The sequence below is a fragment of the Copidosoma floridanum genome, unplaced genomic scaffold (assembly GCF_036245765.1).
Source record: "Copidosoma floridanum isolate Cflo_tuat_1 unplaced genomic scaffold, Cflo_Japanese_pri ptg000009l, whole genome shotgun sequence".
NCBI classification, from domain to species: domain Eukaryota; kingdom Metazoa; phylum Arthropoda; class Insecta; order Hymenoptera; family Encyrtidae; genus Copidosoma; species Copidosoma floridanum.
Window position 1 is genome coordinate 9,112,444 of NW_028321886.1, and position 14,519 is coordinate 9,126,962.

Here is a 14,519-nt window from a genome sequence, read left to right on the forward strand (position 1 = left end):
ATCATGTCCTTTTTTTCTTCCTCCCATCGGGGCGACACGTGTGTATATGTATACACCTTTCACTCGGCACATCGGGAAATCTCATTATTATACCTGCCAGCCATAGCCACGTATATATGTATATATAAAGCGTCGCCGACGACGTTGTTTACCAGAGGCAAACGCGAGGAAAAAGTTGGTCCTCGTAAAAGGAAGGAAGGAAGGCGAGCGGTCGGACAAACATCAAGTAAATTATCCCCAGTCACGTATCCGATGTACACACATATATATATATATTATAGGCATATACACGTGTGTGGCGGAGAATGAAGTAACCCTGACACTTTCGCGCCGCGACACAACATCGCCAAACAGCTGGTTCGAAGCGGCTCGCTCACTCTCCGATGATGCTGTCTCCCTCCCTCCCCCACCGACCTCCGAGAGATGATACGATGTAGCTGGTATACATATAAAAGAGAGAAAAGTGTACGAATATGAAGGACGCCAACCATCGATTCTCCCCCAATAAGTGCACGGATAACGCGTGGGTGTAATATCATCCGCGACGCATATATATGTATATCATATGTTTGTACAGCATCGCAGGAGTATAGCTGTTAAACGCGTCGCGGTGACGTAATTCCTCCTCCTCTTTCTTTCTGCAGCCCATCTGCCGATGCTCACCCACCAAAGTCGGTTCCTCGCTCATTTAGCTCGCGAAAAAACCTTCCGGGAAGCGAAGAGGGGGGGAGGGAGGACAGTTTGTGCACGTACAGCAGGAGACCTTGGCGGGTCATCGTGGGCGGCGGAAAGCACTGCTCTCTTTCAGCCGCGATGTTTGCACTTGAACCGCGCCACCCACCCCTGGACAAAGTGTGTATTTTTGGACCCGCGCGTTGCGCGCCCGTTTGTCAGAGAGAGAGGAGGATAATAATATTATAATATGTGTCGCTGCATCACAGGCAAACGTCGCCACAGCCATCAGCAGCATCCTTGGCCGACCGACGAGGCTGCATCAACTCTGCGCCGTAGTCGTTTTATTTTCGACTCCTTTTCGTTGTACTTTGCTCTCCCTCTATCTCGCTTTTTACCTTTTTTGTTAACTTAATGCCTACGGTGAATAATGTGTATATATATTGTACAAAACCACGCAGACGTAATTATCCGTGCTGGAGGTGGGGACATGTGGGGTGTGTGGATTCTTGTCCCCCTGCACACATGCGCGGGTGCGGGTGTACAGCTGACTTCGATCGAAAGTCCCGGACCTTGAAAACGTCAGTGCGGTTCTGCGCGCGCGCGGATCTCCGATGCTCTTTCGCCTCCCTACCGCCGTTTTTTTTTTTTTTTTTATCACTGCACTTTCTCCGCTTACTTTGATCGCAGAGAGCTCTAATGCGACTTCCCTCTGTTATCGTTCAAGAGATAAAAATCTCTCACCGGAGAGATGTACAATCTGTATACACATCTCTGCCAGCCCTCTCTCTCTCTCTGTTTTTTTTCCCTTTCAATAAAAACATAGGCGTCTGAGTCGGCAAACCCAAGCTTTTCCTCCATTTTTTCCCTTATCTGGTTACATCGCGCATCGCTGCAATTACTCCAGCTGTTTTTTTTCTTTTCTTGTCTCGATTGAATTACATTGGTGCAAAAATACGGTGTATATACAACGCAACGAAGGGAGTTGGTACATCTTACTGGGTGCGGACGATCTACATAATCGGAAGTCGATTTATTTATATATACGTGCCGTACTTGTAGCCATCGGTCGGCCAATTCCGAGCCTCGCATGCAGCAAAGTAGAGGCATCACCGGGTGTCCAGACGATCTTAATGATTGCCCGTCCGAAGCTTCAGCTATCGGAGCTTTTTTTTTTTGCAGCTACTCATTGAAGATTGAGCACTTTGACGTGCTAAACGGGAGATCGACATTATTTGAGGTAATTTCATTAGGGAACGGCGCACAACTATTGTACCCTGTATCAAGCTAATACTGCATCCCTGGGAGCTGCCGAGCACGAAGAATGAAAATAAACTCTACAATGTACATTTTACGCTCAGCTTCCGCGCGCGAATCAAACGCAGCGAAAACTTTATACATTATTATAGGCACGCACGAGCGACGCGGTTGTGTAATTCCCTGCACACAGGCATTTCGATTAACCGCACGCGATAATTCGCCAGCGCAGGCCTCCTTCGCCGCACGTAAATTGTACGCGCAATCGGATCAATTTCGTAGAACTTATACTATGTCATCTCTAGCGCAGTGCAGAGCATTGTCATACGCTACACTGAGCGCTATAGCTCTGTCGTTCGCGCATAATTTTTATCTCTCTCTCTCTCTCTATAGCTCCAATACTCTCTCGGTTGACATTTACGCATCAAAGTTATTATTTGTATATACTAGCGCTATCTTCCGCGCGGAGGAAACTTTCCGCTTTTGCTTCGAGGACAAAGCGAGCTCTACAGCGCGTATACATAATCATTACACCGGTGTCTCGTAAGTATATGTATATATTTTTCCTTTTCGCGACGTGACTTTTTCTCCGGTTCTGCTCAACTATAGGCACGGTGCGGGTTTCGTGTTTTGTCGCACGGCCACGCGGGAGAGTAATGTATACATAGAATGGAAAATTTTTCGCAAACCCGAGAGCACAAGTTGTCGCCCCAAATGCATCGACATGACTTTTTTCCTCTCTTTCTGAAAATTTGCGAGAGACTTTTGGATGCACAATAATTTGCTCTCTACAGTGGTGACGGTTGAATTTTTTTTTTTTTTTTTAGATCAAACGCAATAGCATCCAATTGACCCAAACTGGTGGGTCCCAGAGCTCGGCTCGAGTTTCGCTCGGCTGAATTTTCCGCAGCAGAGAGGACACTGCGAGAGGAAAGGAAGAAGAAGAAGACGAGCAAGCGGCAGAAGCAGTGTAGCGACACTATACTTAGAGACACGACGGAAACAATTAAGATTCCGAGTCAGCAGCTATAGCGGAGAAGCGCTGGCCAGCGTCCAAATGAGTGTATATACACAACGACCCGGGACCCCTACTTGTGCTCGTGGAAAATTTTCGAAGCTGGAGTTTTCCTAGGCGCGCGAGAAAGCGTCCTATAGGTAGGCGCTGACAAAGAAACATCACGGCTTGGCTCTCGCGTGTGCAGCGTGACGTAACCGCGTCACGCCGGACAAACTTTTTTTTTTTTTTTTTTTTTTTTTTTTACATAAGTACGTATGTATATATCGCGACGGCGACTCACGTGCCGGTGTAATCGTACGTAGAGGCCTTTAGGAGCAGACTTTTCTTTTTCCTCGTATATTTTGTCATTGAAAAGTACCACCTATTTATCATACAATACATAATAGAGTAGTCCCAATAAAAATATTATACATATTATGTAAAGTTACAAAACCAAACAGCGAGAGAGAGAGATTTCGTTTCCGGAAAGTTAGTACATATAATACCACCTTGTACATCGGTTTGCAACTATGTAATGGTCTATAGAGGGGCGGCACCGATATTGCATCAGGAGCGAACTTTGTATACGTTGATGGCTTTTGTATAAATTGCACGCACACGTATATATATAGGTATAATGTATGTATGAGCATCACGTGTTCCGCGCACACAGAGTCGCACGTTTCAACGGTGCAGGGACATCTATTGTGAGTCACGTCGGCGAATAACCAATAGAGCTCGCTCTCTTTTTTCCCTCCTCGGGAACTCTCTTTTCTCTCTCGAGTACAGTGAAAACACTCGATTCGCTTTTCTTTTTTAATTTGGATAATGGGCTCCTCGTATCTTGATTTAAAAAAAAAAAAAATTGCATTTCATACGAGTCATTGTTTCACTGGACCCCATGATTATTCGTTCCGGTATGGGGATGTAGTTACCCTTATGGCTCCAAACTTGTGTAACAATAAGGATGCACCCGATACTTTCTCATGGGCGCAGCGTTTGAAAATCAGCTTTCGCTGGGACCAACTCCTGCAAGCTTGCCGGTTTTCGTGGCTTTCGGCAAAACGACACTGTAAAGTTGAGCATCATATATTATGTGAATGTGAGTAAAAGCGCGGTGTATATACATATAGTGTAATCGATGCTTCCTCGTCGAAAGAAACTCGAGGCTTACGTCGCGTAAAAGGTGGACGGCTCGCTTGTTTCCCCCCCCCCCCCCCATCTCACGTGCACGTGCTGCCGTTCACGGGCGCATAGCGTGAGATTGACCTTGAAAGGTGAGAACGCGATAAACCTTTATTGGATACGTTTGTGCAGGAATTGCCGTTGATGCTCAACCCGAGATGCAGGGAAGAGAGGCGAGAGATTACTTTATTATACGCGATGCATCTATGTATAGGTACGCTAGCTTATTGCGCCTCTTTGAGAGTAATATGAGCTTCGGGAACACCCGAGGTTTTACACGATCGCACTATCTGCAGAGTTCATGTTACTCAGTGTTGCTTTTAAAGATATATACACTTTTCGCAACTTTTCGAGACTCGACCATTAAGGCACCGCTCGAGGCTGCAGCTGATCCGACGATGTGGTCATACGTGGTGAGTTTCTACCAAAAACAGCTAACGTAATATTATTATGTTATACTGTCTGTACGGATGAAATGTGTCTTTTCGGCAATCGGTGTATTACGATGCCTCTTGTTAAGTAAGTGTGAAGCAATAGAAAATGCCGAACTTTCTCACGTACGTATATGTCTCGGTAGTAAGACAGTATTTCCTTTCCAATTTCGAAATTTCAGTGTCTTGTTTGGAAAAATATAGGTGATGTTTACCTCGAAAAATATGTTTACGCAATCGTTTATTTTTCGGTCTATGTGTACTGTGATGATGATGATATGACGCTGGAATCAAAACGTATCTCCAATTATGTCGCGTAAAGAGTAAATATAACGTAAGTCGTAATTATACGTAATAGGAAGGATGAAAAATATCGAGACAATCGCAATAAATTTAGAAAAAAGCGCGAGACCCTTGAGACATTGCGGTTTAAAAAAAAAAATTCTTCGAGACTCTATTGTGGTCTAGCCTCGGCGTGTATACAGACGATTGAACGTTGTAGGAAATTTTGTAAAAATCGCATCCAACCCCGCGCTTTAAATCTCCATCTTCTCGGCAAGGTTCCTCACTCGGACGGACGATCGGCCTCTCCTCGCGGAATTTATGAAGCTGTTAATTTTCACTCAATGCTAAAACCCCCCGACCGGCGTTCCAACGGAGATTGGAAAATTTTTATCGTCCCGTAAGATGAGAGGAAAAAAACTCGGATCCTATATGTTTTCACACAACATACGGGGTGCAGTGGCGTGACTCACGATGCGACGAGTACAAGTTGTAAAAAATGCGTATTTATTTTGCTCGATTTTAGGAATTTCAGTTGATTCGGTATACGGTTTATTTGGAGTACACGCGCGTATAAATTGCTGCCGAGCTTGATTCATGCATCTCGAGTGTCGGGCGAAAATAAAATTCGCACCGTCGTGTGCTCGTAGGTGCCCCATGAGTAGTTTTCAAGCTCGTTTATTAGGCGCTTGTTTTTTCAAAAAAAATAAAATAAAATAAAATGAAACAGGTGAAAACAAACTGGCTAAAAGTCGATGGTATACGTAAACATTATTTTATCTATAATAGTAGTAACGAAAAGTTAAGCGTAGCGCAGTTTAAAGCGCGCGATAAAGAGTCCGCGAAACAATTATGTAAGTACAAACGGAGGGAAAAAAAAAAAAACGACAACGCGTACTCGGCAAGTTTGGCGTGTACGATAAGTTCGTCGATCCCCCGAATCGGTGAGAAAAGACGCGTGTGTGGAATTTTTGCGTATATTTCGCTAAAAAAAACGTGGACGTCACGGTTGACGCCCGCGAGCACGTGTCAATTGGGGACTGGAATCCGAGAAACGTTTATCACACGTTTTGACGTTTCGTACTTTTAGTGGTTAATTACTACATTTTCGGGTTTACTTATCACGAGCAAGTATTGCATACGTTTGTTTGCCCAGCAGAGTCTGGCTTCGATAAATACTTCTAAATCTGTCCGCACTCGGGCACATGTAATTAAAACACGTGCATGAGATTTAAGATCTACAAGTACACACGAATTCTAAGAACAACTAACGAACGGCTTGATTGAAAAAAAAAAAAGAAAAAAAGAAAAAATTTCGTCACGACGGAAAAACGTGACACCTGTTTCGGCCCCTTGAGAGAAATGAAACCTTTAGAGAGTATACACGGGTCGCTGGGCAGACGTTGGCCTTGACTGTGAAAAGCCTATTAAGCTTTCGCGCGAAAAAAAAAAAAAAACAAATTAGCGAGAGTGTGCGTTTCAATTAGGCGAAAGATTAGCGCCCTCGGGCTCCCCGTCGCTTTTTTATTTCGCGTCTCTCTCTTGACTTGGCCACGCGCTCGCGTGATCGTGTCGTGTTCAACCGATGACGTCACTCCCTCCCAAGCTCATTCATAGTCAGGGTTGCAATGTATACCCACACAAACGCCTCGGAATTTTCGGCAGAGGACCAACAGTAGTTTTGATGTGATCTATACTTTGTGCTAAAAACCTCGTCTTTTGTATACGCCCTACCATAAATCATCTCAACAATAATTGCAGCAGGGGAAAATAAATTCAACGGGGAAAACTCCATTTATAGTTTTTAACACGTGGGTGCAAAAAGAAATTTTTAAATTTATTCGGCACAGAGAAGTATATTATTAGATCGGCTGAGTTGTGCACAGCCGTGAGAGAGTGACTTGTTAGGCTAAACGTTCTGTAAACGCATTTAATCGCGAAATGAAATAGCGGCGTTGTAAAGCCGCGATCAGGGGACTTGACGGGTATATTAATATGCTCGACGACGGTAAACTCGAGTCTGCCATTATAGGCACTGTTGCAGCAACAGTACCGGTTACTACCGGATATCGAGCCCGCGAGGAACGTCACAGCTTCGGTCGATCTAATCTTATTTCTAGGGTCTTATTAAATGCTCCGATGAACGAGATCAAGTTCGAGATTGACCATTACAGGCACACTAAAGTTTGATGTAATGTAATAAACGCCCCCCCCCCCCCCTCGAACAAATCCAACTCCAGTTCTATAAGTATTTAGATTCTCTGATGTCTACACCTGCTTTTGCAATATACCGATTTTTCTCGTTTGAATACGAGCTTGTATTTTATCAACTTCGATGGCGACAAAGGATCGCGTCAATATTTGACTTTTGGGCATAACGTCCGGAGTATAAGTAGCCCTTGATGGATACGTTGTTTTGAAACGCGAAACTACATACATGATACACGTATAGCTGGTGCACGAAACTGTTTAACTGATGGGTACGGATCGACATCGCGGTGTTAAATAAAGTTTCGTGTTTTCAAAAATACACACCCTGGACACCGGCTTGTTCGAGCAACAACTTTAATTTTAAAATAAAGCCTCGAGACTACGGCTGAAAATATAAAATAGATCAAGTATATAATCGCGCCGCACGTCTCAAACGGAGATCCAATCGCTGACACGGAAATTCCGATATATAGTCTTTTTTAGTTACAGTAAACAACTGAGTAACTCGAACTACACCTACACGTTGTATAATATATACCTATGCGAGTATAACATTCGAGTTTAACAGCCACCGGATATTTTGAAAATGTATCCGAGTGTATCCGGATGATGCAAGCCATCAATGACATAGCCATATGGTGACCTGGCTATTTTTCATACATTCCCATCGCATGCGTTCAAATTGGTAAACGATGCCGGCTCTTAATTGTCCCTGTGGATACCGATCTCTCGAGCTTATTTATGATTTTTATGCCCATTTGTGCTGTAAATCGTTAGCGTAGGTATAAAGATATAACGATATGTTTGCAGAAAAATATAAATTACATAAGCTCATCATCGGGACGCGAGTATATGATAGTATCGTGGCTATAAGTGCACTGCACTGCGTTACGTATTGTAGGCTCGGTACATATCGTGTATACATTTTATGGACATACCGATTTGAAATCAAGAAAATTGAACTTATTAAATTTGTTATCCCAAATCACTGTCGAACAGAAGAAATTACGTAAAAAATGGTACATGATGCGTCCAAGAATATAAGTACAAGTAAAATAATTAGCGTTGCGTCAAAGGAGGAAATTTTTTTTTTTTCTTTTCGTAAGTTGTTCAGCTCTTTCTTTATTATGAAGTACGAGCGATCAGTCACGCGACAAATGAATCATGCCTGATTAACATGACAATGGCCGAAAGGTGTGTTTGGACGATTGTTTTTTTTTTTTTTTCTTCATGAACTGCTCGTTAGCAGTATAATGTGTACCCAATAGACGACAATACATACGATATATACTTATGCTCGGAAAAAGACAGAGCGAGTTGCATTGTCGTTTACGACGCAATGGAGCATCTTTGTATCAATGATCTTCGCTGTGAGCATCGTCTTTATTGAAACTAGAATTTAGCACGTCACTATTAATATGCGCACATTTTACACAATAGACATCGCGTAACGTGACAGTTTTACGGCACTAAATTCTTAATTAGCCCCGAGGGAACGCACTGTACAACGTATTGTATACACATTGTACACCGTGTAACGTGATATCGCGAGTAATTGTTTTGTTTTACTACTTTTTTTTTATTGCGTGCCCTCTCTGCCCGTCCGTGCATATCGAATTTCACGAGCTCATCGTACAATGCCATTTTTTCGTATACTTTGAATGACAAAAATTCAACCGTAGGAAATTTACTCCTCCACCATAGTATCAACACCTTTTGTACTTGGTTGTCCACATATTATAGTATTGCGTGAACGTGCGAAAAAAAAAAAAAGCCTTGCCCGCGGTCAAACTCGAACTCGAGCTATTATGATACCTATTGCCACGTGCATGGATTTCGAAAAGCAATTATCTATAGCAGTTAAAAAAAAAGAGAGAGAGAGAGGGAAGGTTTCGAAAAAGTTTCGTCATTCGCGACACCGCGAGGCCTCTTATTGTTTTAATTAATGTAGGCACTTGTTGTCTTACTTCCCCTCGTAGATCCGACCTAAATCGCTTAGACACTTGGCGTGACAATAACAACTTCAATGAGATCGGCTTTGAGTGTATAGGCAGCGTCTTGTTTTCCGGTTTCGAGTCAAAATAAAGCGACGAGACGGTATATGTTTATAAAGTGAATCTCGTCATCGTCATAAACAAACAGACACGCGGGTCTTTTGTTAATTCAACACCTGCGACCGAGCCTTACACTATTTTGATAGCCGCGCTTTTTTGTCGTGACGCCGCGTTAACGCGACACCGCTCGAATAAATAAATGCGTGTTTGTATTACTGTGCACGAACTTTGAAGTGAAGGAGATACGCTGATAACGCATATGTACCAACACCCGATGAAAATAGTACAGGTGGCATTACTCAACTTTGTTTCTCCGTACGATATGTATACACAACCGTATAAATAAATACTCGAGCTGCTCATCCGACTCTCCTATCTGCCCGCGATTTATGATGCAAGGTATTAAATTCGCGTGACTCGAAGCTCACGCCAAAGTAAAGTTTCATGAATATAGGGTAAGTATCCGTGGAGTGATCTATATTCGTGCGTGTACTTAACAATGGCGTGTGCACGCTCATACCTAAAATTCCGTGAAGATTTAAAGGTTGATTGGTAACTCGCACGGGCACGTATTGTAAGGGGGTCAACAAACGTCTCGGGAATTTTGCAAACTCGAGCTGATTCGGGTGCTAAGCGGATGATAAAAAAAAAAAAAACTCGCGAGCGATCGAAATTATTAACCACGCCGCTTTGACGCTTTGTGCGTACCCATTTGGCCAACTGCCCGCGCTCTGTACACTCGTATACATCTTGGCTGTTATTACTCTTGCATTTTTCTCTCTTTTATACGCGTGATTGATGAAAAATGTTTTTGGAAAAAAAACAAACATTCGAACCGCCAACATCGTCCGGTATACATGTATTTATAGGCACGAGAGTAAAAAAAAAAAAAAAAAAAAAATTGATACGCGTGGATAAAAACAGAATGGAGGGACAGAAAAAAAAAAAAGTTTTGTTCGGTGACAACACGTCTAAATTTAAAGCCAAGTCAATGACACTGATTCGACGACAGGCGCTTGTGGGTATATATGTGATTCGTCCTACTGGCGCAGACCGCGACTTTTAGGCACTCAAACGAAGAGATAACGATCGATAATCTCATTGTTTTAGCAATTTTTCACAGCCACGGATCATCATCGTATCTGTGAAATTGCTCTGCGAGCTTTTTCATTTGAAATATCCCAAAAATAGTGATGAAAAATCAATTGCACTACCTGGGGGCACAATCGCGTGGGAGGAGGCACGAAAAAAAAAAAAAAAAAAAAAAAATGTGAAAATGGTACAAAGACTGCATTATTTTAGTTGGGGAGGGGAAAAGAGAAAATCGCAAGTAGGTACGAACCTTTCCTGCGGCCGAATGGTCCGAGGAAGGTGCCATTTTTGCCGATGACGTTCTCGTCGATGTAGCGCAGCAGCTTGGCCACGTCCTCACCTCGCTTGGCCGCGACCGCCGACTTGACCGGGCGCAACGAGTGATGCTGCGGGGCAGCTGTAACTGGCTGCACCACGCCGTTGTTCTGCTGTTGCTGGGAGCTCGTCGGCCCCGATGCTGCTCCAATTATTGGCTGTTGTTGCTGCTGGTTCAGGCTACTAGTACAACCCGGGGGACTCGGGCCCATCGCTGCAACCGCGCTCTCCTCCGCCAGGGCGTTAATCCTGCGCTGAGAGCCGCTCCAGCTCTTGGCGCTCGAGATCTTGACACTACAGCTCATCCTCGACGCATTTCCCTTTCACTGGGGCTATTCATACGTGCAATACTCTCGCGCGCGCGTCGTCGTCGTCGCGCATAACGATTTTTGTCCCAACGCCGACGGGGCTGAGCCCCTTATATGTGTATATATGTATACCACTAACGCGAAACTGTGTGCGTGTATTTTCGCGCGCCTGCGTACTTTCTTGGTGGCTACGAGTACCTATGCAGCTCCTCGCTTATACTTGTTTGGCAATAAAGTACTTGATGATTTGGCGTTAACGTTTTTTTTTTTTTTTTTTTTTTTGCGCTTTTAATGCTCGGTTGGTACAATTAATCCACTCACTCGGCCAAAAAGTTTAAGCAAATTTTGCAGTGCCAACACTGGTATTCAGCAATACACGTAATGTGCAAGTATATATATATATATATGTATTTGTACGGACGGGCTCCGCGGCGAGTAAGCTGTGCTTGCGCGCGAAAGGCTCGAGCTGCACTGAGTGTCGTGGGAGAGATCCGCGAGCGAGCGTCAGTGCGAGACTGAGTGTCTGCGGGCAGTCTCTATACCATCGGCGTATCGGCACTATCGCGCCACCACACCGCTCCGCATTGGCCGCCTTTTTTCTTCCTTTCTTCGCTCGTGCCATATAAGTAGTCGCGCCATGCTGCCATCGTACCCACATTATTATATATTATATAGCTACATCGTGCGCTCGTAACTATATAATATACGCTTGCGTCTTTATACTTACTGCCTTGCTGCCCGACTTTTCACCCTCCCCCGCCCGTTGCGTACGCACTGCACCCCCGCATACCCGAGCTTTACTCTTTTGTTTCATCGCAGTGAGAATACCTATACCCCTTCACGAATCACAACCCTCCCACTACCATAATACAACCCTGACAGTAAGTCCTATATACGTGCAGGGTAGTTTGCGACTGACGTCAGCAACTATCTCTAGCCGTTGTTCCGAGTTTTCGGATAAGGGATGTAAGAGACTATAGTAGAAGGTGGAAAGTACTCCATCTAACGACGTCCCTCGTTTAATTTTTTCATGAATTTAATGAAACATCGAAATTCATCATTTTTTTTTCCCAATATGAATTTTTACACGATCAAGGAGTATATCTTTGATTAATCATCTCTATTTGCTATGTCGTTTTCAATACTAATAGCTGAGGTGTGCAGATTGTACGTTGTTTCAAGAACTTCAAAACCCTACGAGGGTGATTCGAATCACAATCTAAGGGTGAATCAACATTTATATTAATGTTTTCTTGAAAAAATCATGGCTGATCACAGACCTGTACAATATAATCGCATGAGGGAAAAAGTTTTTACGTATAAATCGGTATGGTTATAGTTTTACCCTTTTCAGACGAAACGAAATAACGAAAAAATCGGTAGGATCAGAAACACAAAAATATGATGAATTAACGTAGAAACGAAGAGTATATGTATATGGATAAGTACACCAATCCCGATTGTAAAACACACAAAGGAGCCATCGTACACCCGCAGGATCCCATGGCAACGCTGCGGGTACGCCTATCCTTCTGCTTGACAGCAGTTCGATACTCAAACCCGTGAGTAAGGGTTCGCTGCCCCTTTGGTGTTTTTGGTGGGCGTAAAACCAGTCCCAAGATGCTGGATTTGCAAAAATGCGCGGCCCAGGACCGGGTCGCGGCGGCGATCGAGCACAAGCGCCAGATCGAGGAGGCCAGGAGGACCCGCATCTTCAACCCTCGCGTTCGCACCATCGGGGTAAGACATCGTTACACGCTCTCCACTGTATATCTACACATAATTGGTATACACGTCGCTCGCTCTCTCACCCCTATAATGTATCGTACGATCGATGTGATCACCGATCTTTGCCGATCCTCGAGAGGTTACCATTCCCACCAAAGCCGGATATGCGAAATTTTCCACCCTCATTTTTCACGTACAGCGTAGAGAGAGTATACTTTGTGCTAAGTGAAATGTTATAGTAAGCTCTCACTGACGCGCGCGTGCACAGGTGGACAAGGAGTTCCTGGACCGACAAGTGGAGGAGAAGAAACGCCTGCGGGACCTGGAGCGCGAGCACGAGAGCCGCATGGACGAGGCCCTGGTCCGCAGCAGCAAACTCGCCAGTTTACTTCAACGCCAGCAGGATCAAGTACCCACATATAATACAAGCGTACACCTACCCGCAATGTTGGAAAATTGTACACCTACACGGGCCCTCGCTTCTTCCCCAGGAGAGGAGGCGGCTGAACCAGGAGATCAACGCGTTCCGCCAGACGCACCAGAAGCCCGAGTCCCGCCGAGACTTTGACCTCGACGACCCGGCCCTGCTCAAAAAGTCCAAGCCCCTCGCGGAGGTTTACCACGAGCTGGGGCCCTCCTCGGCGCAAAAGTTCGAGGGCGAGGACGAGAACCAGGCGGCCCGGCGCCGCGAGCAGCGCGAGCAGATGCAGGCCTGGATTGCCCAGCAGGTGCAGGAGCGCCGGCTGGCCGAGCAGGAGCGCGCCGAGCTCGAGCGCAGGTACCAGGAGGCGGTGCTCGGCAGGGACGGCCGCGCCCTGGAGCTCGACCGGATGGAACGGGCGTGCCGGCGCAGGCTCAACGAGGCCACCGCCAACTTCAACCGAGCCCTCGTTCGTTCATTTAACTCTTACGACTTTTCCACGCCTACATGTTCGGTGGAGCATAAGTTATATATATATTACTCTTGTCCTTTCGCCGCTACAATTGTAAATGGCACAGGCGGCGGAGCAGGAGCAGCGCAAGTGTTGGCTGGCGGCCCAGGAGGCCGAGGACAGCAGGGCGGAGATATACAACCACGTGACGGGGGATTTCCTGAACGAGTCGAGGGACCAGGCGAACAGCGTCTGCGGCCCCCAGCGGCCACTGGTCGCCCACTACAAGGGCATGAGCTCGCGGGAGCTGGAGGTCATTCGCGACGAGCAAGCCAGGCAAATGGGGGAAATACAGGTACTTTTTTTTTTTTTTTTTTTTTTCATTAATCCAGTATAATAAATGCAATGATCCGCGAGCTTACGAGATTGTGTGTGTGTGTATATACCTACCTTACTTCCTGCTCACCTCCAGCGCCACGGCAAATGCCATAACTTTTCGTTGTATATACTAGGTACTTTTATTTTATCGAAACCTTGTGTATGGGAACATTTCGCGTCACTTTTGGAAAAAAAAAAAAAAATGAAGCTATCGTTGAAAAATTTCAGCGCATGAAGAAGGACGAGACCGTGAAAAATGCGGAGTGGAATCAATTGATAAACGGAAACGCCAGAGTGGCAGAGTCTTATCAGCGCGAACTGGATCGAAGGAGATCGTAATGTCGTCAATAATAACAACAACAACAACAATGTTTTGTAAAACTCGCAATATGTACCAACGCAATTTTTTTCCTTTTCTTGTTGTCGGCAGTGAGTTGAACAGGCAGATTGCCGAGGAGAACCGGCGACTGGCGCAGCAGCAGAAATCGCATCAAGACTATTTGAATCGTCACGTATACAAGCACAATCCGAGCCCGGAGTTTTACGAGCAGTTTAATAGGAGCACGCGATGAGTGGATATATTGTATTGTATACACAATTTTGAGGAAAAATTCAAGAGTGACCGAAAGAATATATTCGTTGCTTGCGTCTCAATGTTTTTTTTTTTTTTTTTTTTTCTCACAACTTTTGCCTTTCCATGAGTGATTCCTTAATTAAAGTGTAAAAATAAAGCCATT

At 44.9% G+C, this 14,519-nt stretch overlaps 2 protein-coding genes across 2 annotated transcripts in view; one reads left to right on the forward strand and one right to left on the reverse strand.

Moving 5' to 3' along the window:
* LOC106638097 (uncharacterized) overlaps nt 1-11,199 on the reverse strand; it is a 32,211-nt gene extending 21,012 nt beyond the window's left edge. The window contains exon 1 of the mRNA XM_014351134.3: nt 10,432-11,199. Within this exon, the coding sequence (XP_014206620.2) occupies nt 10,432-10,801 (370 nt within the window). The 5' untranslated portion in view covers nt 10,802-11,199. The remainder of the gene's footprint in view (nt 1-10,431) is intronic.
* Nucleotides 11,200-12,424: 1,225 nt separating this feature from the next.
* On the forward strand, nt 12,425-14,446 carry LOC106638079 (RIB43A-like with coiled-coils protein 2). The gene is made up of 6 exons (XM_014351105.2): nt 12,425-12,544; nt 12,801-12,941; nt 13,024-13,422; nt 13,532-13,759; nt 14,011-14,117; nt 14,213-14,446. Exons 1-6 carry the CDS (start codon nt 12,425-12,427, stop codon nt 14,352-14,354), a joined length of 1,137 nt encoding a protein of 378 aa, XP_014206591.2. The 3' UTR covers nt 14,355-14,446.
* Nucleotides 14,447-14,519: the final 73 nt, after the last annotated feature.

Coding starts and splice junctions, on each gene's coding strand:
- LOC106638079 (XM_014351105.2), top strand. CDS start 12,425: ATGCTGGATTTGCAAAAATGCGCGGCCCAGGACCGGGTCGCGGCGGCG. Junction 12,942..13,023: donor TTCAACGCCAGCAGGATCAA/GTACCCACATAT, acceptor CTTCTTCCCCAG/GAGAGGAGGCGGCTGAACCA. Junction 13,760..14,010: donor GGCAAATGGGGGAAATACAG/GTACTTTTTTTT, acceptor GAAAAATTTCAG/CGCATGAAGAAGGACGAGAC.